General features: G+C 41.8%; 1 protein-coding gene across 1 annotated transcript in view; it reads left to right on the top strand.

Moving 5' to 3' along the window:
- The window catches only part of LOC125463857 ((E3-independent) E2 ubiquitin-conjugating enzyme UBE2O), a 138,966-nt gene extending 118,776 nt beyond the window's left edge, over window positions 1–20,190 (top strand). Inside the window, exons 17-18 of the mRNA XM_059653564.1 lie at window positions 7,514–7,571; window positions 16,470–20,190. Of these exons, the coding sequence (XP_059509547.1) occupies window positions 7,514–7,571; window positions 16,470–17,203 (792 nt within the window). The 3' untranslated portion in view covers window positions 17,204–20,190. The remainder of the gene's footprint in view (window positions 1–7,513; window positions 7,572–16,469) is intronic.
- The last annotated feature ends 6,122 nt before the right edge of the window (window positions 20,191–26,312 follow it).

Genomic DNA, 26,312 nt, shown 5'->3' with positions numbered 1-26,312 from the left:
CAAGGTGTCCCTCCTCCCTGCAGATGGTGGCTTTGCAGTCGGCCACCACGTGACCTGACCTACCACAGGCATGGCAGACTTTACGTTGCCCTGCGTAGGTTAGGTAGCCCTTGCTCCCGCCGATCGCGAAGCTGGACGGTGGGTGTATGACATTCCCGTCCGTGCCCATCCTCAGCGTCACCTTGACCTGCCTCTTACTGGTCCAGATGCCAAAGGGGCCCATGATGTCAGTTGGGTCCCCTTCCACCTTCACGTACCTTCCAAGGAAGGTCAGGACATCAACTGCTGGCACATGCGGGTTGTACACGTGTACAGTCACCATACGGCTCCCTGCGCCGGCATCACGAACAGCGGGACAGCGGTCGGTATGGAGAGGGGGCCCTCACCTCCTTTCTCCTTGAAAACCTCCAGGAAGCGCTCGCAAAGCTTGGCACTCCTGAAGGTCACATCGTAAAAACCTCCTCCGGGGAAATCCTGCAGGCGGTAAATGTCCGCAGCAGCAAACCCACAACAGTCCAACAGGACCCTCTTCACGAAGAAGGTGCGGTCCACAGGTGCACCTCCATCCACCTTCTTTACAGAAACACGGATGGTGTTCCGGACCCCCTGACCTGGGGCACGAGCACTTGCCGCAGCCATCGTTGCAGGTTGGCTGCTCCCCTGAACCAGCGTTAGGCCGAAGCCAGCATTAAGATCCACTGGTTGCAAGGGTGCACAGCCAACCCGACGTCCTCCTTTCACCTCCAAGACAGCACTCTCCTCTTCGCGGTCCACAAGAGAGTGGGTCTTTATTTTGTTCCAGATGTAAGCTGGTTCACTGAGCGGGAAGGTTTGTTCCCAGATGTTGCGTCACCATTCTAGGTAACATCATCAGTGAGCCTCCGACGAAGCACTGGTGTTATGTTCCGCTTTCTGTTTATCTGGATAGGTTTCCTTGGGTTGGTGGTGTCATTTCCTGCATTGTGATGTCATTTCCTGTTCCTTTTCTCAGGGGATGGTAGATTGGCTCCAAATCAGTGTGTGTTGGAGTTCCGGTTGGAATGCCATGCTTCTAGGAATTCTCGTGTGTCTCTCTGTTTGGCTTGTCCTAGGATGGATATGTTGTCCCAATCAAAGTGGTGTCCTTCCTTATCTGTATGTAAGGATATGAGTGATAGTGGGTCATGTCGTTTTGTGGCTAGTTGATGTTCATGTATCCTGGTGGCTAGCTTCCTGCCAGTTTGTCCAATGTAGTGTTTGTCACAGTTCTTGAACGTCATCCACAAAATACCTTGCATTTTGTTTGTCTGTATAGGGTCTTTTAAGTTCATTAGCTGCTGTTTTAGTGTGTTTGTAGGTTTGTGGGCTACCGTGATGCCAAGAGGTTCGAGTCGTCTGGCAGTCATTTCGGAAATGTCTTTGATGTAGGGGAGCGTGGTTATGGTTTCTGAGCCCGTTTTGTCTGTTTTGTTTGGGTTTATTGCTGAGGAATCAGCGGACTGTGTTCATAGGGTACCCATTCTTTTTGAATACGCTGTATAGGTGATTTTCTTCTGCTCTTCCTAGTTCCTCTGTGCTGCAGTATGTGGTGGCTCGTTGGAATAATGTTCTAATGCAGCTTCGTTTGTGGGTGTTGGGATGGTTGCTTCTGTAGTTCAGTATTTGGTCTGTATGTGTTGATTTCCTGTAGACGCTGGTTTGAAGTTCCCCATTGACTGTTCACTCTACTGTGGCATCTAGGAATGGCAGTTTGTTGTTTTTTTCCTCCTCTTTTGTGAATGTTATGCCAGTAAAGGGTATTATTGATGGTCTTGAAGGTTTCCTCTAATTTGTTTTGTTTAGTGATGACAAAGGTGTCGTCCACATCGCGGACCCAAAGTTTGGGTTGGATGTTTGGCAGAGCTGTTTGTTCGAGTCTCTGCATTACTACCTCTGCTAAGAACCCTGATATCGGAGATCCCATGGGTGTACTGTTGGTTTGTCTGTAGGTTTTGTTATTGAAAGTGAAGTGGGTGGTGAGGCCACTAGCTTGATGTTGTCCTTGCTGATGATTGGTTCCAAAACCAATCCTAACCTACCATCCCCTGAGAAAAAGAACAGGAAATGACATCACTAACACAGGAAATGACATCACCAACCCAAGGAAACCTAACCAGATAGATAGATAGAAAGCGGGACATAACACCCAGCGCTTCGTCGGAGGCTCACTGATGATACCTAGAATGGTGACGAAACGTCTGAAAACGAACCTTCCAGCTCAGCAAGCAAACTCACATCCAGAACCTCAACCTGAGCTACAAATCTTCTCAAAACTCGCTATCCCAATGTAAATATACAATTGAATATAATATAAATATTAGCTGTTAGATAGCTGTCGTAATTTTACATGTTTAAACTCACTCTTTGCTCCCCGTAACCACCTCTTTTCATGTAGCTGCCTAATTCTCCAAGTTTAAAGACAATGACTGGTGACAGATTTTTACCTACTGTGCTATCAGGAAGCTTTGACCTTTTTTATTGCCTGTGTGTTAGAAACAGTTGTTAGAAATAGTCATGTAAGAACATATATTCATCGGAAACCAGGGTAGTGATTGAGATAATAAAGTTACAATAAAATTACAATTTGCACCATTAATGTGCTATTCCTAAATTACAGCTAGTGAAGTATATTTAGATTTCTTTATTTATGCTGTTCTTTGAGGACCTGAACTATATAAAGTATAGGGCTGCAGCAGTACCTTTCATCTTGCATCTTATGGGTTAGATTTAGTCATATGTGGGATAATGCATCATAAATTGAGCCCAGCTATTCCTGGAGATGTACCAAATATTATTTTAAGGTATGTCCAGTAGCCCAAATTACCTTACTGTAAAACCAAGATTAATAGAAGGCATGGACCAGATTTCTGTACCAAACAAGTTTTATTATTAAACAAATATAAACTGTGGTATATAACACTATGTATATAACACTATGAAATAAAACTGTAATCCCCTTTTATAAACTTCACTTACATGTACAGACAAGTAGGAAAAATAGGTTATTGATGGAGATAGCAAGAAAACTGCAAAGTTGATTCTGATACTGCAATGATCCTCCTCTGGTTTATCAAGAATGCCAGTTGATTTAAGTGGTGGTTAAAACAAAATTTGCTGTCCATAAAAATTTGAGATTTTTATCTTCGTCAGGATGTAGCTGCTGTTTTTTGAGATGCATGTGCTGTTGCCTATTAAGAACTGTTTGCATGTCTTTTAAGATCATTTAACTGCATACAGTTCTTGCCATCTCATTCACTGAGAGCATTTAGAATCTTCTGAACTCATGATTAACCACAAGGATACAATCAACTCTGAAACAGCTTATAAAAATTCAAATGTAATAATGATAATGGTAGTCCCTAGCTGTAGGTTATGGCACTTCAAGTGAACATAAATTTGGTTTTTAAAGTGCACTTAGTTTCTATTTCTCCCTCTGTTTCTGATGTTGAGTTACAGACCTCTACCACCCTTTGGCGAAAAGAACTGTCTTTCAACTCCCATCTTCAGTTCTACCAGTGACTTTAAATTTAAGCCCCTGGTTATTGATTTCTCTGTTAAGGCTATTAGGCTCTTCCAATGCACTACATCTAGGTCCTTTATGATTTTATATGCCTCCATTAAATCTCCCTTTGGCTGCTTTCATGACAAAGGGAATAACCCTCAGCTTATATGATGTTTTGTCTTTGCCAAAATTCTCTATCGTATAAGAACATAAAGAACAAGAGTACTTAATACAGCCCCTCAAGCACACCCCTATAATTAATATGTTGGCTGATTATCTAACGCTTCTCCATTTTCTGAGCCATACCTCTTGATTCCTCTGATCTACCCAAGCCCTCAAATATCTTTCACACAGTGTAGCATCGCAACTCTGAGGAACAGAATTCCAAAGAGTCACATGCCTTTTTCAGTGAAGAGATCTCTCCAAGTCTCAGCCCACAATTAACATTCATAACCTCTGCCCCCCCCCCCCAAAAAAAAAGCTTAGACCCCCTTAGCCAAGGGAAGCAGCCCTTCTGAATCTTTGGGTTAAATTTTGTTGTTCCATGAGATCACTTTCTTTTTATCTTCTAATGCACAAAATTTACCCTGCCTTTCATTGGACTGCCTCATCCTAAGCCTATCTGTATTGAACTTTTGTTGAATCACCTCCAGGTGAGTTTATCATTCCTTTGTTACAGAGACCAATACTGCACATACCATCACTGATATGGTCTGACTAAAGCCCTGGCAGCAATTCTTTTTACATTCCCTTGCTGTCCTGCAGTGCATGTTGCAGTGCAATAACCAGAATTGCACAGTTTTCTAGTTATGGCCAAGATCTGGTTTTATGCAACTCTAACAGGATTGCAGTTTTTAATATTTTGCCTCAACCATTTAAAATATCCAAAATGGCATTTTGAACATTTATTCTACCTAATGATTCTTCCTAAGGTCCTGCCATCCTTTGATATTTCTTTGGATTTTGCTGTTTACTGATCAATCCTGTGCCGTGTTTGCTGTAAGAAAATGCATTAGCTCACACTTCGGTTGGAATGGGGTATAAAAAAGTCATGTTGCAGCTGTAATGAACTTTAGGTCATATTTAGAATATTGTGTGCAGTCTGGTTGCCACACTATCAGAAGAATGAAGATGCTTTGGAGTGGTTACAGAAATGATTTACCAAGATGTTGCCTGGATTGGAGGGTATTAGCTATGAGAAGAGATTGGACAAACTTGGTTTGTTGTCACTTGAACGTCAAATGAAGTGGGATGACCTGATAGAAATTTACAAAATTGAAAAGCGTGGATAGAATTGAGATTCAGTCTTTCTCCTGAGGTCAAAACGTCAACTATTACAGGACATAGTTTTAAGATAAAAGGGAGTTGGATTTTAAAGGAGTGTTGTAAGGGTATGGAATGTGCTGCCAAAGGTGGAGGTAGTGGCCGATTATAATAGCCATGTTTGAGGCATCTTGACAGATATGAAGAGGCAGGGAATAGAGGCATATGGACAGCATAGAGGCAAAAGGTTTTTAGCTTAGAAAAGTGTCATGTGTCAGTGTCAGCATGGTAGGCTGAAGGGCATGTTTCTGTGGTGTACTGTTCTTTCTTTGTTCCCAAGCCTTGTCTCCCTCCCTCCTTTCGAGTTCTATGGGATGCTCCCTCACTGGAGTGATTGGTGAGCTTTCAGCAATGTCTTCACAACCTCCTCTGCTGTATCCTTCTGAACTCTGGGGAATTGTCTATTTGGCCTGGGCGACTTATCTACCTTAAGATCTTTCAGCTTACCTGGCTTCTTTTTAGTGATGTTAGCAATCTGCTGACACCCAGTTTTTGTTCCACTAGAGCTAATCCGCATCTGACCTTATTGCAGCCTCGGTTCAAACATGAATGAAAGAGCTGAATTCCAGAGGTGAGATGAGAGTGACTGCCCTTGACATCAAGGCCGCATACGACTGTGTGGCATCAAGAACCCCTAGCAAAATGGGAGTCACTAGGAATCTGGGTGAGGATGGGGAGAATTTCCCTACTGATTGGAGATGTACCCAAATCAAAGGAAGATAGGTGAGGTTGTAGAAATTCACCAAAGGTTCTCAGACAGCACCTTCCAAACCCTCAAGCAATTCCATCTAGGAGGACAGGGCAGCAGATGCATGGAAACATCCCTTCCATTTCAAGGCATCATCATCCTGACTTTGAAATATATCGCCATTCCTTCAGTGTCATGGGGTCAAAATTCTAGAATTACTGCCAGCACCCCAAAGGCATTGTGGCTGTCCCTTCATCAAATGGACTGCAGTGGTTCAAGAAGGCAGCTTGCTGCCACCTCAAGCATAACTCTGGACAATAAATGCTGGCCTAGCCAACGACATCCACGTTCTATAAGTGAACCAAAAAGAGTGCAGCAAATAATTTGGAAGGCAAATGTTGACCTTAATTACAAAGCAGGTGGAGTAGGAAAAGTGAGGTATTAGATCAGCTATGTGGAGCATTAGATCCCAACTTGAGTACTGTGTACAGTTTTGATCTTTTAGGAATTACATGTTTGAATTGAACTAGCTTGTGGCACAATGGATAGTGACCCTGCCTCTGAGCCAGAAGCTCCAGCTGAAGTGCCACTCCAGGACTTGATGACCAAGGAACATGATCACATTTTGAACAAGGAGGTTCCATTTAAACCTATAAATCCCTTAAACATAAGGCCATGGCAGGTTTGAAAATGCAGAGATTCCTGATCAGCCAAGGGATGGAAAGAAAATTTGAGTCATTATGCATGACTCAAAGCTACAGTGTGCATTTACTTCTGAATGTTGCCACAGTAATTCTCACTTCCTTGGGGTGTGGATGTCACTAGCAAGATCAACGTGTTATCCATCCCTAACTATTCAACTGAGTTGCTTAATAGGCTGCTTCTGAGGGCACCTCAGAATCAACTGCTGTGGGTCCAGAATTGCATGTAGGCCAGATAATGTAATGCTGATAGATTTCCTGCATGAAGGGATAAGAGTGACCAGATGGATTTTATAATAATTGTTAGCCTCAATAGTGACAATGAAACTAACTTTAGTTTCCAGATTTATGCATTGAATTTAAATTTCCATCAGCTACTGTGAATGGGATTTGAGCCCATACCCTTACAACATCAGCCTGTGCCTTTGGATTATTAGTCCAGTAATATTACATCTCTGCCACCATACTGAAAGTGGTTAGCCGACTCAGCTGATTGCATCACCAGTATGGATCAGATTGGTGCCTAGCACACAGGTTTGATCCCCCATTCTGGTTGGCGTGAAGTTTAGATCTACCTCCTTGCCCTGTGTGTGGTGGCAGTCAGTGCTGAGGATTGTACCTGCCTACAGACTGAGGACTCAGACAGTATCTACATTGGAGCTAATTCATAGAATGTTGACGGAAGTTGATTCCCAGGAATAAGGTGTTCACTTGTGAAGAAAACTTGAGTAGGTTAGACCAATGCTTATTAGATTCTAGAAATGACAGGTGATTTGGTTAACCGGGAAAATACTAAGAATGTTTTTCTTTCTGGATGAATCTTAGATGGGGTTGAGGAGCTGAGTGGGAATCAGTCATGTGGTCTTATTGAAGATGAAGAGGGCTGTCTTCTCAAAGGCAGTTCATCATTGGTGTAGAATTGCTTGGTCTTTATGGCACACTTGCCCATTCTCACTGACATTTCCCCTCAATTCTAGATTTCTGGCTTGCTCTCCCCAGGACCTTAACTGATTGCTTTTGGATGATCGATCCATCTTAATGGTTTTGTAAATTATTCTTTTGATACCTATGTGCTTGTTGTCAGCAGTAATATTATTATAATAGGAACCTTTCTCCTCCTTGTGAATTTGTTATAGTGCTACTAAATAAATCAAAATTGTATTTAAAATATGAACACTCCCCACAGCAACATAGTATTATCCTAATCCATTTCATCTGAAGAAATGATTTAATTTGCTGTCTTTCCCACCATGCAATAACTTAATTTCCTTTTTGGTCTAGGGAACTGAGAGGTGGACAAGTAAATCCAGTCTTTTGCAAGTGCTGATATCGATCCAAGGTTTGTGCGAAACAAAATTTTGAACTACTTGTATTTTGACAGTTTGCTTTGCATAGTACAGCAAATCAATGTTGCTCGTTTGCTGGATTTTGAGTAAAAGGAAGGATTTCCTGATTATATTCTCTTCCTCCAACTTGTGATTTATCACCCAACTTCATTGTTGCTTTGAATTTGGCAGTGACTTCAGGGTAGGAAAGTAGGTTAAGGTTTTGCATGTAATTTCAAATTAGAGCAAACTTATTGAGATGCCCTTGTAGGGTGCTCAGATTTTGGTGTCTTGGCAAATGAATCACAAAACATCGCTAAGTAGTTTTATGCCCTGTATCTAAAGAACAATGTGCTGGCCTTGGAGGGGATCTGGAGCAGGTTCACAAAAATGATCTTGGGGATGAAGGGCTTGCCATATGAAAAGAGTTTGAGGACTCTGGGTCAGTACTCAATGGAGTTTAGAAGGCTGAGGGGAATCTCATTGAAACTTGTCAAATACTGAGAAACTGGCGAGAGTGGGTACGGATTTGTTTTCACTAGTAGGAGAGACTAGGACTTGAGGGCACAGTCTCTGTTTCCTTCACTAAGAAGAGGAGGAATTTCGTTAGCCAGAGAGTAGTGAATCTATGGAACTCATGCCACAGAGCCATTGAGGCCAACTTATTGTGTACTTAATTAGGTTATTTACTGATCTCAGGTTCTTGATTTTAGTAAGGGGATCAAGCGTTATTGGAGAAAGGCAGGAGATTGGAAGTGAGAGATGTATCAACAACCATTATTGATTAACAGAGAAGGCTGGATGGGCCAAAAGTTCTTAATGTGCTCCTGTATTTTAAGGTCTTGCTGCTAATTTGACATTAAATTCAAAAGTAGACCGTTCAACCCCTCATGCTTGCTCCACAGTTTGATAAGGTCATAGCTGATCTGGTTGTCCTTCAAATTCCATATTTTCATCTACCCCAAAGACCTTTTGATATCCTTGCCTGACAAGAATCTATTCATCACCATCTTAAAATATTCAGTGACTTCTCCTTAATGACTTACCTGAGGCAGAGTTAAAAAGCCACGCACTCCGAAAATAAATTTCCACTCCTCTGTCCTAAAAGGGTGACCTCTACTGGTGGACCAACCCACGAAAGGAAGCATTCTTTCCACATCCACCTTGTCAAGACTTTTCAGTATGTTAAATATTCCAATCAATTACCTGTCATTCACTCTTCTAAACTTGTGGAAACGAGTTCAGTTTGTCCAGTCTTTCCTCATACGATAACCTGCTCATTCCATATATGAATCTAATAAATTTCCTGAGAATGACTTCCAGTACACTTGCATCCTTTCTTTGAAAAATGAAACCAAAATTGCATCAATGCCTTGTATAACTGAAGAATAACATCCTTATTTTATGTTCAGTAGCTCTTGCAATAGCTGCTACTATGCCTGCACACTGACATTTTTATAATCATGAACTAGAGCACACAGGTCCCTTTACATCTTGGAATTCTGTGATCACACACTACTCAAGTAATACTCTGCTTTTTGTAATTTTTTTCCAAAGTGAACATCATATTTTCTTACTTAATACTCCATTTATGAAATTTCTGGCGGCTCATTGAACCAATCTGTATCTATCTGTGTACTTTTATGTCCTGTTCGTAATGTACTTTACGACCTATCATTGTGTCACTTGCAAATTTAGGTGCCATGTCTTTATTGCCCTCATCTAGATGTGTTCTAATCAGCGATGTTCAGAAATGTTAGTACACACTTGAGCTGGTTGGTTGTGAACCTGAGCCTCCTCGCCCGAGGGTAGAGACCTAAGTTCCCTGTAAAGCTGCGTATATGGGCCTGCACACCAAGAAAATGAAACAGCACACGTCCCATAATCGTCCATGCAGGGTCAGGCAATAAAGAAATCCTCAATGTTCATGCAGGGTGATCCTGACAGCTGTATACGGATGGCTTGTTAATACCAGGATTCTCCAGAACAAAGCCCAGGCTTTCTGAAGTCACTACTCGTGCAGTCGCTTCCAGCACCAGATGGATTGTAAAAATACTTGTGATTATCAAAACATACTCTGGACAAGGAAAGAAGCCTGGTCATATAACTTCCAGTCAGGGATTCAAGTTAAAAGCAGTAGGAACAGAATCAGAAGTGGGCTGTTTAGCCTTCTCAGCAGTGACCAGGAGGATTGGGCACTTCAACTTTCCCAATATTGATTGGAACCTCCTTAGTGTGGATGGTTTGGATGGAGCTGTTTTTGTCAGGTGTTCAGGAGGGTTTCCTTACTCAGTATGTGCACAGACTGACGGGGGGGAGGCCATTTTGGATTTGGTGCTCTGCAATGAGCCAGGACAGGTGTCAGATCTCGTGGTGGGAGAACACTTTGGCGACAGTGACCACAACAGCCTCACATTTACCATAGCTATGGAAAGGGAAAGGAGCTGTTACCAGGGGAAGATATTTAACTGGGGAAAAGGAAACTATGACGCTATCAGACAGGAGTTGGGAAGTACAGATTGGGAGCAATTGTTCCACAGAAAGGGCTTCAACAAACGTGGAGGCTGTTTAAGGAACACTTGTTGCGAGTGATGCATAAATTTGTTCCTCTGAGGCAGGTAAGAAGGGGTAAGATTAAGGAATCTTGGATGACGGAAACAGAGGTGCTTCTCGTCAAAAAGAAAAAGGCAGCGTGCGGAAAGTGGAGGAAGCAAGAGTCTAGCACAGCTTTAGAGGATTACAGGCTTTCTCGGAAGGAGCTCAAAAGTGGACTGAGGAGGGCCGGGAGGGGGCACGAAAAAGGCTTGGCAGGAAGGATTAGGGAGAACCCGAAGGCATTTTACTCATAGTGAGGAATAAGAGAATGATCAGGGAGAAGGTCATGCCTCTCAAATCTTATTGATTTCTTTGAGGAGGTCACGAGATAGTTTGACGAGGGTCAAGCAGTGGATGTGGTGTACATGGACTTCAGCAAGGCTTTTGATAAGGTTCCCCATGGCAGGCTCATTCATAAAGTCAGGAGGTATGGGATACAGGGTGATTTGGCTGTCTGGATTCAGAATTGGTTGGCTGACAGGAGGCAGAGAGTGGTTGTAGATGGTAAATATTCTGCCTGGAGGTCAGTGCTGAGTGGTGTCCCGCAGGGCTCTGTTCTTGGGCCTCTGCTCTTTGTAGTTTTTATAAATGACTTGTAAAAGGAGGTTGAGGGGTGGGTTAGTATGTTTGCTGATGACAAAGGTTGGCGGTGCTGTTGATGGTATCGAGGGTTATTGCAGGCTTCAGTGAGACATTGACAGTGTGCAGAACTGGGCTGAGAAATGGCAGATGGAGTTCAACCTGGATAAATGTGAAGTGATGCATTTTGGAAGGTTGAACTTCAATGCTGAATATAAGGTTAAAGGCAGGGTTCTCGGCAGTGTGGAGGAACAGCGGGATCTTGGTGTTCAAGTGCACAGCTCCCTCAAAGTTGCCACCCAGGTGGATAAGGTTGTTAAGAAAGCATATGGTGTTTTGGCTTTCATTAACAGGGGGATCGAGTTTAAGAGCCGCGAGGTTTTGCTGCAGCTCTACAAAACCCTGGTGAGATCACACTTGGAATATTGTGTCCAGTTCTGGTCGCCCTATTTATAGGAAGGATGTGGAGGAGAGGTTGACTGAGTTCGGACTTTTCTCACTGGAGAGAAGGAGGAAGAGAGGTGACCTGATTAAGGTGTACATGGTAATGAGAGGCATGGATAGAGTCGATAGCCAGAGACTTTTCCCCAGGGCAGGATTGACTGCCACGAGGGGTCATAGTTTTAAGGTGTTAGGAGGAAGGTATAGAGGAGATGTCAGAGGGAGGTTCTTCACCCAGAGAGTTGTGAGCGCATGGAATACTTTACCAGTGGAAGTCATGGAAACAGTCATTAGTGACATTTAAGCGACTGCTGGACATGCACATGGACAGCAGTGAATTGTGGGTAATGTAGGTTAGGTTATTTTAGTTTTGGATTAGGATTAATACACGGCACAACATCGTGGGCCGAAGGGCCTGTACTGCGCTGTACTTTTCTATGTTCTATGTTCTAACGTCTGGGAAAGACGTGGCCAATTGAGAAGGGTTAACAAATTATGCAAGTAGCAAGTTGTATTTCTGGCCATGTTTTAAAGCTTTTGTTCCTTTGGTAAGTTTTTAAAGTGTGTTCAAAAGTAAAGCACATGAGTCCTCAAGTCCTGTTAATAACTTCAAAAGGGAATGGCTTTTTGAGGTTGATACAGAGATGCCATCTACACCATAAACACAACATACGTTTAATGGGATTTTTGCTTATCGTGCAGCAAATGATGTTATATGCACTATTTTCCCTAAAGCAAATGCTGGGTGAGAGTTTTCTGGGGCAGGATTGGGAATTGGACTACCAATGGCAACATTTGAGCCAAATGGTGTATGTAGTTATTGTTATTTACAAAGCTAAAGCAAAGGAGAAATTTTATGGACTCTCTCTGAAACACCAGGAAGTTGAGATTACGATGGAGCATACAGAGAACAAAAGGACCAAGACCAATCCTCTTAAAAATATAAACACTTAAACTGTGAGGATGGTATGGTGGAAATTTCTTCTCTTAAAATATACTTGTGATGAAGATGAATACACCATGCTTTCTATGCAAGACTTTACATGATCATGTTGTGAATGACATTGTTGCATTAATTGCTGTGAGAATAGTGTCATCAAATTTGTAGAGGATTGACTTGGTAATTATAGGCAGTTCTTGGATGAATTGTGCAAATCGTGTTTTCATATATTGATACTGGATGAAATAATGGATATTTCAGTATACTAAAAGAAAGTTGACTATGTACATCGTTTTGACCGGAATCTGAACTTGATTACAAGACTTGTAGGAATTTTGAAACTGACTGCTTGTACCAATGTATCTATTATGATAGCAATTAAGAAATGTTTTGTTAAGTGACGTAGATTTACAGAAGATGGCGATATATATGTCAGACAGCTCCTCTGTTATGCTGGGGAAGAAAAATGGATTAGCCACAAGCTTGCAACACACAAACTTTAACGTTTGTCCAAACAGTATTGTGTTCAGTTTAACAGTATAATGTCTTGAAATGTTTCTAAGACAAATGTATGCAATTTTCAGCAAATGAACTGTGAAGAAAGGACAATTTGAAGATTTTTACGAAGTCAGTATAATATAGTCTAAATGCCACTGAATGAAATGAGGTGACTATTGAGATGCTTTCACGTGAAAGCATTAATGTGAAACTTCAACAATTTAATGAGCATTGCACACAGACCAAGTGAATAAGTGCAACAATACGATAAAATGCCTGACAATTCTTTAAAAACCACAATATTGCATTGAATTAAGGGCTCTGAGTAATGTCTTTGGTGGATTGGCATCCCTGTGCAAGTTATTGCAAAGAAGCTTTTTGCAGTACTTTGAAGCTATGCAATTTGCAAAGGTCAAGATCAATAAACCAAGACTCTTTATTTAGGAGAATGCATTTATTGGAGTGATAAAGTTAAGGTTCTGGCTGCTCTTGACAGTGATGTGGACACTGCTGCAATCCTTCAATTTAGTCAACTGCAGTGTGACCGTCTGTAAAGCAGATTCCCAGAAGTGCAATTATGATAGTGACATGCATTTGATTAGACTGCAATTGTGAAGATAACAGATAATGAATTTGGAAAAGACAGTATTGTGGACTGATATCAAAATATTTCCCTTTTATACCAAACTGTGATGAGTGTGGACATGAAGATGTGTGAGGGATACCCAGTTCAAATATATGGTTGTGGAAAAGACAAGGTGGGTTCCGTTCAGGTACATTCCACCAAATCACAATGTTCAAAAGACGACCAGTTTCAAGAAATGTCCATTGTGTGTGTGTGTGTGTGTGTGTGTGTGTGTGTGTGTGTCTTTTATAATGCTATCACATCCAGTACTGACTAGAAAGCTGAATCCAGAAATAGATCACCTGGGGCAGCTCAATGGAAATTTAGTCCTGCATTTCATTTGGACAAAATATCAATTTGAATGCAGTATATAATCCTTGGGCAGCAAATTACAATGGTTGTGAAATTTTCCCATTATTGAGTGAATAAATTGTTAGTGTCCACTTTTAGTCAGTAGTGTATGTGGTGTATGTAGTGCTGCTACCAAATAGGCCCCTAGTCTTCTGAGATGTGCAAATAACTTTTTTTATCGATTTTAGCAGGTAGAATGCTTTAGCCTTAAAAATATAAACACTTAAACTGTGAGAAATGTTTCAGCACAACTTCCACTCTATGTATTAAAGACCCATTTATGCAGTTTTTATCAACCAGCTAGACTTCTGTCCATTCTAATATGTTATCCCTTTTACAAGAGCTTTACTTTTCGCATGAGCCTTTAATATGGTGCCTCATCAAATGCCTCATGAAAATCCAAGTACTGTTGTCTACAGGTTTCTCTTTATCTACATGTTACTCATTGAAGGAGCTCCAATAAATCCGTTAACATGATTTTACTTGGAAACTCTGACTCTTATCATCCTTGATTTTCTTTTTCTCTATGCGACCAACTATAGTCTCCTTTATAATCAATTCTAACTTTTCCGAATGACAGCTGTCAAACTAACTGGCCTGTAGTTTCCTGTATTCCATCTCCCTCCATTCTTCAATATTTACTACTTCACCTTTGAAATCTTTTCCAGACTCTAGCAAAATTTAGAAAACTAATTACCTATGACCACATGATCCCCCTCTTGTGGGGTGCTAAGATGAAATCTGTCAGAACTTCGAAATTTGACAATCTATTGCTCTGTCAGCTTACTTTGTTCTGCTTCCCCGCTAATTGTAATATCACCAAGTTTGTCTTTTCAACCTTATGATCTACAGCTATTACTGGAATTTTTGTGTCTCCTGTAGTGAAGGTAGAAGCAAAATATTTGACTAATTCAACAGCTGTTTATCTACTGCTAACTTCTCCCATTCTGTGCCTCTCTTGAGGACCAACACTTGTTAATATACCTTTAGAAACTGTTGATATCCACTTGTACATTTTCTAGCCAACTTGCCCTCATACTCTAATTGCATTTTTTTGTTAATCCCTTAAAACCCTTAACAGCATTTAACATACAAAGGGATCTAGGAGTGCACGTCCACAGTTCCCTGGAAGTAGCAGCATAAATGGATAAGGTGATCAAAAATGCATATGAAATGCATGGCTTCATTGTTCGGGCATAGAGTATAAAAATTGGCAAGTCATGTAGCAGCTGTATAGAACTCAGTAAGGCTATATTTGGAATATTGCATACGGTTCTGGTGGCTACACTCCCAGAAGGAAATGGAGACTTTGGAGAGGGTACAGATCCCATTTACCAGGAGGTTGCCTTGTTTGGAGCGTATTAACAATGACGAGTGATTGGATAAACTCTATTTTCGCTTGAACCTTAGAGGCTGGAGGGTGACCTGATACAAGTTTACAAAATTGAGGTATTGGATTGAATGGATAGTTAAGTTTTTCTCCCCCCCGCCAAGTGTAGAAATGTCAATTACTAGGGGACATATCCATTTTTACCTTAAAAAGTTGACTTTAAAAGAGATGCAAGAGGCAAGTTGTTTTTCTTGGAGGGTGGTAAGAGCCTGGAATGCACTGCCAGTGGAAGTGGTAGAAGCAGACACAATGGCAACATTTTAAAATGCATCTGGACAGGTATGTGAACAGGAAATAGAGGTATATGGACCACGTAGAGGCAAAGGGTCTTCAGCTGGCACAGGTTGGGTAGGCCAAAGGACTTGTTCCTGTGCTGTAGTGTTCTTTGTTCTGGATAGAACAACCCCAACCCCCATTCAAGGCTCAAAACAAACTTTCTGTAGCCGACAGGGGTTCACCTGCACATCCGTCAACTTAGTCTACAGTATCCACTGCTTCCGATGTGGCCACCCTTTTCAGTGAGACCAAGCGTAGACTCGGAGACTTTTGTGGAGCATCTGCGCTCTATGTGACAGATGAGAACGCCTTCCGATTGCCAACCATTTTAACTCCCCCTCCCATTCTCTCTGGGCGATATGTCCATCCTGTGTCTCCAGCGCAAACTGGAGGAACTACACCTCATAATCCACCTCCGGGCCTACAGCCCGATAGCCTAAATATAGAATTCACCAGTTTTAAAACCTCCCCAACCCCGGCCTAATCCCATGACCAACCCTCCCTCTCATCCCCGCTTCCTTGACCTGACAATCTGTCCATCTTGTCTTTCACCTATCTGCCCCTCCCACCTCACTGACCAATCCCCACCACTGCCTACCTGCACTCATCTATCAACATCCACCCACCTTTCCCAGCCCTCTGTCTTTTTCAGCTCCCTTCCCCCTCCCCATTTCTGAAGAAGGTTCCCAACCCAAAATGTCAACTTTCCTGCTCCTCTGCTGCCTGGCCTGCTGTGTTCCTCTAGCTCTGTACTGTTATCTCTGACTCTAGCATCTGCAGTTCTTGCTATCTCTAAGCAAAAAACACCTGTCCGTTTCAACTCTGAATTCCCACACTGCCTCCAAAGTCCCTTAAACATTCTGGAACAGAAATTGAAGTAGCGGAGTCATGTAACTGATCTAGAAAGTAATACTTTTCCCCAAGGTGTGTAGCAAAGCACAGGCTGAAAAGTTTACAGTAGATAGGACAGCACAGATTTGATGGGACAAAGGGCCTCTTCTGTGCGGTATATGACTGTTTATACACCATCACAAAAGTTGGCACAGATCAGTAGATTACATTGTTCCCTTTTAATTCTGTTGGATCTTTGTAAATTTTAGATTAGAAGCTTCCAGTCTTGATCCAGCAACATATTGTAAACACGGGCTTATCAGTTCATGTTTAAGCTGTTTTGTTTTCTCAGTATAATTTGAAAATCTCCATGATTGAATTTCCAGGTCTGATCCTGGTGAATGAACCCTATTATAATGAGGCTGGATTTGACAGTGATCGTGGTCTTCAGGAGGGTTATGAGAACAGTCGCTGTTACAATGAGATGGCCCTTATAAAACTGGTGCAATCTATGACTCAGCTCATTCAGAAACCTGTGGAAATTTTTGAACACGAAATAAAAGAGCACTTCTACACCAATGGATGGCGCCTCCTGTACAGGATGGAGTCTTGGCTGGAAATCAATGAAATGATCCAAAGAAGCATTGAACTTGGCCATAGTGCTGAAGATGAGTCCGTTCCAATCTCGTCGTCTGATGCAGCAGACAGTCGAGTGGATGGTCTCTCACCATCTGCAGCACAAATTGTTGAATCTGTTCAAGCTGCTAAAGAGCCTGGTATGGAAAATTCTGAAGATCATGTGAGTACTAAGCCACAGAAGTTAGCAGAAGCGGGCTCAGATGAAAATATCTGTCTGGAGACTGATTCTGCTGAGCAGCAACCTACTGAAACTTGCTCCCCAACCGTGGAGCAGAAGGGATCATCACAAGCTATTGTCAGGCCAAAGAAAAGGCGAAAGAGTTACAGGAGCTTCCTCCCTGAGAAGCGTGGTTACCCTGACATAGGTTTCCCACTTTTCCCCCTCTCCAAGGGGTTTGTAAAAAGCATCTGTGGCTGCCTGCAGCAGTACAAAGCAACCTTAATCAAGTCTGGAATTCCAGAAAAAAGAGAGGAGAGATGAGCACCAAATCTGTGCCACAGGTTTACAAAATTTTCTAGACTTTTGATAATTGTGTAATATTAAAGCAAAGAGTCATGAGCAAATCAAGGCTGCTCACTTTTTGTAAATGGATTGAAGTAAGATGAATGAACATCATGTCGGGAGAAAAGAAGGCCCAGCCTGAGTATTTTAAAGCATGATACATATGGTGAACTGCATCTCTGGCCTTAGAATGGCTGCAAACTGATGCCCATAAAAGATGTAAAAATTACATTGATAAATGTTTCACTCAGTAACATTAAATCTGAATTTGTAGCTTGAGATGTATACAGTATTTAATCCAGATTTAAATGTGTACAGGTGTGGGCTTGAATTGGTTGCTTCTTATGTAGAAATTGTCCCTGAGTTTTTTAATTTATTTTCAGTTGCCTTATGCCAGTGTAATATACAACTTTACAATTAAATTTAACTACAGTTAAGGATGTCACTGGATAAGGGTTTTCACGCCCTGGCTTTATTCAGTACTATGTCTACAGATACTGCCCGGTAATATGAAAATAAAACAAAGTATATGCTGATTTGGACGTGCATTGAACTCCGTTGACTGCATTGACAAGCCCCACCTTGAATAAAAGAAAGGTGCTGTATTGCATGATGTAACATACATTCAGGTCAATGAAAGTATACAGTTTTTATTTATAAAATCCTTCCAACGTTGCTGTCTTTCAGTGTCTAACACTGATGTATTTATCCACCAAACTGCTTTACATTGGTGTATACAAGCCTATTTGTTGCATTATAAGGGGATTTTGCTTGTCTAGTCTTTTGCATGGGATGTGACGTTGTAAAGCAGGATATTCTCAGCAACTTGCCCATGAATCTGTTTTGTTAATGTACATGTAGAATTGAGCTGGTTTTTCTCAATGGAGTTCAATTGAAATCTCCCATTAACAGCCTTGCAGTGACTCCCCATTTTGTAAATGCATTGTGAAAAATCTGCCCAAAGCAATTTCTATTGTCTCCAAAATGTTTTCCTCCTTCACTCTCACTCTTATTTTATACATATATATCCCAAGAATATAGGCTTCTAATTTCAGCCTTTTGAGTGTCTCACTTTTCCAATCTTGGTTCTTTTTTTTCCCCTCTCGTTTGCCTGCTGCCCTTCAGCCCTTGCCCATAGGCAACTTTTGAAATTGGGCCAACAGTATTCAGTTTTACCCTTATTTCACCACTTTTGATTTTGTGATGATTGGTCAGGCCATGGTCTGTATCTGGCATCATCAAACTTTTAATCACTTAATCACTAATCAGTTGTAATTTCAAGTACTTTCTCACTTATTCCCAGTAATACTCTTCCTGCACTTACAGTGGCAGGACAAATTGGTAAGATGACTTAAAAACATATGCTGCTTTTTTGATTTATAAATTTGAGGAATAGAATATAAAATAGTGATCATACTGGACCTTCGTAAGTCATTTTTAGGTCCGAGTGTTGTGCTTTTGGACATGGCCTCGAAGGAGAGACTGGGTACAGGAGATTTGCTGTAATAATGCCTGACTTTAAGGAATTCTGTAATAAGGAGAGGTTGGAAAATTTAGGACCATCCCTTTTGGAAGAGGGAATTAAAGTGACCTTAATTGTGAAAATCTCCTAGTTTTGATGAATTAGTTAAAGGAAAAACTACTCCATCTGGTAACTTAATCATTCATCAGAAATCTCCATTCTTTCTGCAACAGTGCATAGCCTTACATGGACTAGTCAGGATCTGAACTGTTCTCATCAGGAAACCTGTTTCTGTAAGACCATTGTATGTAGGACCTGAAGCAAGCTATTTGGCCCACCAAATCAACTCTGCTTTCATTGCAATCATGGCTGATTTGATAATCTCCAATTCCAAATTCACTGCCTTTTTCCTTGTAACTCTAGATTCATTTCAATTTAAATACTGTCAATTTTAGCCGTGAATACACTTTGAATATATTATACAGCTTCCATTGTTTTCTGTAATAAAGAATTCCACAAATTCACTTCCCTTGAGAGGGGGAATCTATCTTCATCTTTTTCTAATGATCATTAGTCTGACGTTATAATCTCCTGGCCCTTGACATCCTAGGGGGAACAACCGCTTCAAACTCTGAGATTCTGTTTCGATAAAGTTGCCCCTCATTCTTCTGGTGAATCTAGTCTTCTAGTCCAATCTCTTGAACCTCCCATAAGACATGCCATCCACACCTGGTATCAACTTATTGGACGCAGTCCAGAAAAGGTTCACTGCCAGTACTACTTTCCTTGGATTAGGGGACAAAACTGTTTCCTCTGTTCCACTGCTTGTGATCTGACTAGTGCCTTACATAATTTTAGCAAAACCTTCCCACATTTATATTCCATTCAATTTGAAATAAAGGCCAACATTCTATTTGCCTTCTGTATTACCTGCTGAGCTTGAATGCTGGCTTTGTGATTTATGCACAAGCACTCCCAAATCATTGTCTGCTGCAGCTTTCTATAATCTTTCACCATTTAAAAAAAATAAATCAACTTCTCTATTCTTTCTGCAACAGTGCATAGCCTTACATTTTCCCACGTTATATTCCATCTACCAAGGTTTTACCCATTCACCTAAACTGTGTTAATCTCCCTGCAGACTGTCATCGTTGCCACTTGCCTTTCTGCCTAAGTGTCGTACACAAACTTAGCGACAATACGTTAACTTCAGTCATTTAAGTCATCAATATGTATGGTAAATAATTGGTGTCCCAACATGTCCTGTGTCGTTTCACCAGTTAGAGGTTGCTATCCTGAGAAAGCCCCTCCTTATTCCAACTGTTTTCTATCTACACTGATAAACCACTCCCAACACTGGGCTATTATGTACCCTATGTGCAGTACCTTATTGAATGCCTCTTTGAAATGTAAACATATTACATCAACTTGTTTCCTTCTACTCAGCTTATCACCTGCACAAAGTATTATAATAAATTTGTCAGGCATGATTTCTACTTCATAAGGCTATACTATCTGCTTGATTTGTATAATGCGTTTCTAAATGCTCTGAAAGTACATCCTTTACATTTGACTGTGACATCTTCCCAATGAAAGATGCTAAATTAACTGGCCTACAGTAACTACTTTTTTGTCTTCCATTCTTTTGAATATGTGTAACTTGGGTGTTTTCCAATCCTTGGGCTTGTCCAGATTCTAGAGATTCATGGAAGATTACCAGTGCATCCATTATCTCTTCAGCTGTTCCTTTAGTGTTCTCGGATACAATATATCGGGTCCAGGGGACTTAAGACCATGATATGCAATAGCAGAAGCAGGCCAGTCAGGCTGTTCGAGTCTGCTCTACTAGTCAGTTAGATAATGACTGATCTGGTTATTTTTAGTCCCCGAGTCCTTTTTTTTGTTAAATTTAGTGTTCCGTTCATTTTCTTTCCACTTTTTGGTGCTAGATTAGTATTTTTTAGAATGCGGTGGATATTCTGTACTGTGAAAACTGAAACAAAATATTTATTTAATTCCTTTGGCGTTTTGATTCCGCATTTACTGTTTCCCAACCTCATTTTCTAAAGGGTCCATGTTCATTCTGGCTTCTCCTCTTTATCTATTCAAAAGAAACTCTTACTGCCCATTTTTCATTTGCTAGAATTTTAATGATAATTTTAAGAAGGGTGGTAATCAGTACTTGAGAATGAGGAACTTGGAATTACGGGTAAAAATAAAGCTGAAATACTCAGCACATCTACTGCTGTGTTCTAGGATTTACAAAGCTTTCCACCATCGTTGGATTTCAATTGCACACTGTCAAAAATTCAGGTTTGTCATGTCTGTGGAAATGTTATTACAGTCTGTGCCATCCTGAGGGACATTTCTTGTGCTGGAGGCTGCTGAACTCATTTTAACTTGGTTCTACAAAGCCCATCCATCTGCTTTCATTCCCAAACACCAAAATTGGACCACGGAGGTCCATTTAATGAATTTGTTCTTGAGATATGCAGACAACTACAAAAGATCCCCAGCTTTGATACTGCTTGTTGATGCATGGTCCTTAATCACGTAAGAAAATTTTGAGCAATTTCTGCAATGATGAAGTCTTTGAAAATACTCTGTATTTTGGCAGGTGAGAGATTGGGAGGAAGTGTTGCTGCTGCTTCAAAGGAGTACAGTATGTTTAGTGCCTGTCCACACGTGGCCTGTGATAGATACAAAGGCTGCAATTGTGGACCCTGTGGGAGCTCTGAAAATGGCTTTTTAAATTGGGATGTGGGTATGACTGGCAAGATCTGTGTTGGTTGCCCATCCCTAAAGAACGGCCTGTTGGCTCGCTGATTAGCACTGCTGCAATTCAGCACTAGAGATCCAGGATTGATTCCAGTCTCTGGCAACTGCCGCTGTAGTTTGTGCACTCTCCCCATGTCTGTGTGGGTTTCCTCTGGGTGCTCTGGTTTCCTCTGTCTGAAGATGTGCAGGCTAGGTGGATTGGCCATGCAGAAATTATCCATTGTGTTCAGTCATGTGTTGGCTAGGTGAATTAGCCATGGGAAATACAGGGCTACTAGTTATGGTGTTTTGGCTGGGGCTGGATCGAGGTGACATATTCGTTGAAGGGTTGGATTGGTGTGCACTGTATGGGCCAAATGACCACGTTCCATGCTATAGGGATTCTGTGATTCTGCCAACATAATGGCATTGCTGGACTGGTAATCAAACGCAGGTAACATTTTGGGAGAATGGGTTCATATGCCACAATGGCAAATGGCGGACTTCAAATTTATTCAAATGTAGAATTTTTAGAAATGTAGAACAAAAATCTAATGATGACTCTGAAACTCACTATTGTAAAAGCAGTCTGGAGTCACATGTAGGCCAAAACCTCAGCAGCATGTTGACTCTTAATTGCTCTCTGAAATGGCCAAATATGCTCTTTTTTTCATTCATGGGATGTGGGTGTCATTGCTGGGTTAGCAATTATTGCCCATCCCTATTTGCCGCTTGAACTGTTGCAGGCTGTGTGTTGCAGGTAGATTAAATGCTGTTAGGATAGAGTTCCAGGATTTTGACTCAGTAACACTATAAAAGGAGGACCCTATTTCTAAGCCAGGATGGTGAATGGCCTGGAGGGGAACTTGCAGGTGGTGGTGTTCCCATGTTATCTGCTGCCCTTGTCCTCCTTGATGGAAGTGATTTGGAGGATGTTGTTGAATGAGCTTTGAATTTCTGCAGTGTATCTTGTAGTTGGAGCACATTGCTGGTATTGGGCCGTGGTACTGAAGGGAGTGAATGTGGATATGGTACAAATGAAACTGTTTCACTTGTCCAAGATGGTGTTACGTTGCTTGAGTATTGCTGGAGCTTTACTCAACCGTACAACGGGGGAGTATTCCATTGCAGCCCTGCCTTTGTAGATGGATAGACTTTGTGGAGTGAGGTGGCATGCTACTCAAGTTACAATGTGGCTGACTGTTGACTGTCTTCCTGGTCATTTCAGAATATTACGAAGTTTTAAAGATAAAATTGAAACAAAACGGATAAAAGAACATCAACGTGGGCGCCCAAAGGTCCTGTTAACATATCAGCAATAGTACTGAAGAAGTGTTCCCCAGAATTGGCTAGGTGGCAACCAATCTGTTTCACTACAACCAGGCCTAACGGTCCATGCTGACCAGGTGTCCTAAATTTAATCTTGTCCCTTTTGCCAGCATTCGAAAAATATTTGTCTTGAACCTTTTTCCATTTGTATACCCATCCAGATGCCTTTTCTAAAATGTTGTAATGGTAACAACCTCCACCTCCACCTCTGGCAATTCATTCCACACATACAGCACCCTCTGTTTGGCAGTGTGGAGGAACAGAGGGATCTTGGTGTGCAGATACATAGATCCCTGAAAATGGCCACCCAAGTGGACAGGGTTGTTAAGAAAGCATATGGTGTTTTGGCTTTCATTAACAGGGGGATTGAGTTTAAGAGTTGTGAGATCTTGTTGCAGCTCTATAAAATTTTGGTTAGACCGCACTTGGAATACTGCGTCCAGTTCTGGTCTCCCTATTATAGGAAAGATGTGGATGCTTTGGAGAGGGTTCAGAGGAGGTTTACCAGGATGCTGCCTGGACTGGAGGGCTTATCTTATGAAGAGAGGTTGACTGAGCTTGGTCTCTTTTCATTGGAGAAAAGGAGGAGGAGAGGGGACCTAATTGAGGTATACAAGATAATGAGAGGCATAGATAGAGTTGATAGCCAGAGACTATTTCCCAGGGCAGAAAAGGCTAACACGAGGGGTCATAGTTTTAAGCTGGTTGGAGGAAAGTATAGAGGGGATGTCAGAGGCGGGTTCTTTACACATAGAGTTGAGAGAGCATGGGATGCGTTGCCAGCAGCAGTTGTGGAAACAAGGTCATTGGGGACATTTTAAGAGACTGCTGGACATGCATATGGTCACAGAAATTTGAGGGTGCATACATGAGGATCAATGGTTGGCACAACATAGTGGGCTGAAGGGTCTGTTCTGTGCTGTACTGTTCTATGTTCTAAAAAGCTGCCCTTAAGCCCCTTTAAATCTTCCCCTCTCACCCTCAGCCAATGTCCTCTAGTTTTGGACACCCCGACCCTAGGGAAAAGACTTTGTCTATTCATCTTATCCATGCAATTAGAGATAATAAATGCTGCCTAGCCAACAAGGCCCTCATCTTGTTCATGAATAAAGGAAAAAAGGGCTGGACATGATTTTATAAGGTCACCCCTCAGCCTCTGGTGCTCTCGGGAACATAGCCCCAGCCTATTCAGCCTTTCTGTATAGCTTGAACCCTCCAACTCTGTTTACATCCTTGCAAATCTTCTCTGAGCCCTTTCAAGCTTCACAATATCCACCCTATAGCAGGGAGATCAGAATTGAATGCATTATTCCAAAAGTGGCCTAACCAATGTCCTCTGCAGGCACAACATGACCCTCCCAACTCTTACATTGAATCCACTGTCCACGAAAAGCAAGCTTACCAAAGGGTTTCTTCACTGTCCTGTTGATCTGGGACTTCAAGAAACTATGAACCTGCACTCCCGAGGACCTTACAATTAAGTGTATAAGTCCTGTCCTCATTAGCCTTTCCAAAATGCAGCACCTTGCATTCATCTAAATTAAACTCCATCTGCCATCCTCTGCCCACTCAGTGTGGAAAATTGCCCAGATTTCTCCAGTGCATAAAATGCAGAACAAATTCAGCCCAGCTACACTTGTCTACACTCAATCATCAACAAAATGATGGAAGAAGTTGTCATCAGGGCTATCAAATAATACTTGTTCAGTAGTAACCTTGTTATTGATAATCAGTTTTGGATCAAACAAGATCACTGAACCACATTTACAGACTCAGTCCAAAAGCGGAATTTCAGATGTCAGGTAAAATAATCCCTGGAGTTAATTATCAAAGAATGAACAAAAAATTACAACACAGGAACAGGCCCTTCACTGATCGAGATCCTCTGTCTAAACCTGTCATCTATTTTCTAAGGGTCTGTATCCCTTTGCTCCCTGTTCATCCATGTACCTGTCCAGACATCTTAAAAATTACTGGTGTTTGCGTCTACCACCTCCGCTGGCAATGTGTTCCAGGCACGCACCACCCACTGTGTAAAGAACTTTCCACGCATATCTCCCTTAAACTTTCCTCCTCTCACTCTGAACTCATGACCTAATTGAGTCCCCCACTGTGGGGGGTGGTGGTGGGGAGAGAAAATCTTGCTATCCACCTTGTCTATACCCCTCATGATGTTGTAGACCTCAATTGGGACCTCCTCAGTCTCTGTCTTTCTAATGAAAATAATCTGAATCTATTCAACCACTCTACATAGTTAGTGCCTTCCATACCAGGCAACATCCTGGTGAACCTCCTCTGCACCCTCTCCAAAGCATCCACATCCTTTTGGTAATGTGGCAACCAGAACTGTATGCAGTACTCTAAATGTGGCTGAACGAATGTCTTATACAACTGTAACATGACCTGCCAACTCTTTTACTCAATACCCTGTCTGATAAAGGAAAGTATGCCATATGCCGCCTTGACTACTGTATTGACCTGTGATGCCACCTTCAGGGAACAATGGACCTGAACATCCAGATCTCTGTGCATCAATTTTCCCCAGGACTTTTCCATTTACTGTATAGTTTGCTCTTGAATTAGATCTTCCAAAATGCATCACCTCACATTTGCTCGGATTGAACTCCATCTGCCATTTATCTGCTGAACTCTCCAATCTATCTATATTCTGCTGTAACCTCTGACAGTCCTCTTCACTATCTTCTACTCCACCAGTCTTCGTGTCATCTGCAAACTTGCTGATCAGACCACCTACACCTTCCTCCAAATCATTTACATATATCACAAACAACAGTGGCCCCCAGCACAGATCCCTGTGGAACACCACTGGTCACAGGTCTCCAATTTGAGAAACGCCCTTCCACTGCTACTCTGTCTCCTGTTGCCCAGCCAGTTTTTTTTAATCCATCTAGCTAGCACACCCTGGACCCCATGCGACTTCACTTTCTCCATCAGCCTGCTGTGGAGAACCTTATCAAATGCCTTACTGAAGTCCATTATATGACATCTACAGTCTTTTTGGTGTCAATCAACTTCGTCACGTCCTCAAAGAATTCTATTAAGTTGTTAAGACATGTCCTTCCCTGTACAAAACCATGTTGCTTATCACTGCTGAGCCCATTTTCTTCCAAATGGGAATAGATCCTATCCCTCAGCATCTTTTCCAGTAGCTTCCCTACCACGGATGTCAGACTCACCTGTCGATTAATTACCTGGATTATCCCTGATACCCTTAAACAAGGGGACAACATTAACAATTCTCCAGCCCTTTGGGACCTCACCCATGTTTAATGATGCTGCAAAGATATCTGTTAAGGCCCCAGATATTTTCCTCTCTCGCTTCCCTCAATAACCTGGGATAGGTCCCATCCGGACCATTTCAGCATTCAGCATCGGTCAACCGAATGAGATTGACATCAGTGGAAAGTCCTGCACTAGCTGGAGTCATAACAGGAGGGAAGCTGGCTCTGGTTGTTGAAGACTTGCCTTGGCTCCAGGTAATTGCTTTAGAGGTGCTTTAGGTGCATACCTGTATCATTT

The sequence above is a fragment of the Stegostoma tigrinum genome, chromosome 22 (genome assembly GCF_030684315.1).
Source record: "Stegostoma tigrinum isolate sSteTig4 chromosome 22, sSteTig4.hap1, whole genome shotgun sequence".
NCBI classification, from domain to species: Eukaryota; Metazoa; Chordata; class Chondrichthyes; order Orectolobiformes; family Stegostomatidae; genus Stegostoma; species Stegostoma tigrinum.
The sequence above is the reverse complement of the archived record's forward strand: the minus strand, read 5'-3'. Positions and strand labels throughout refer to the sequence as shown.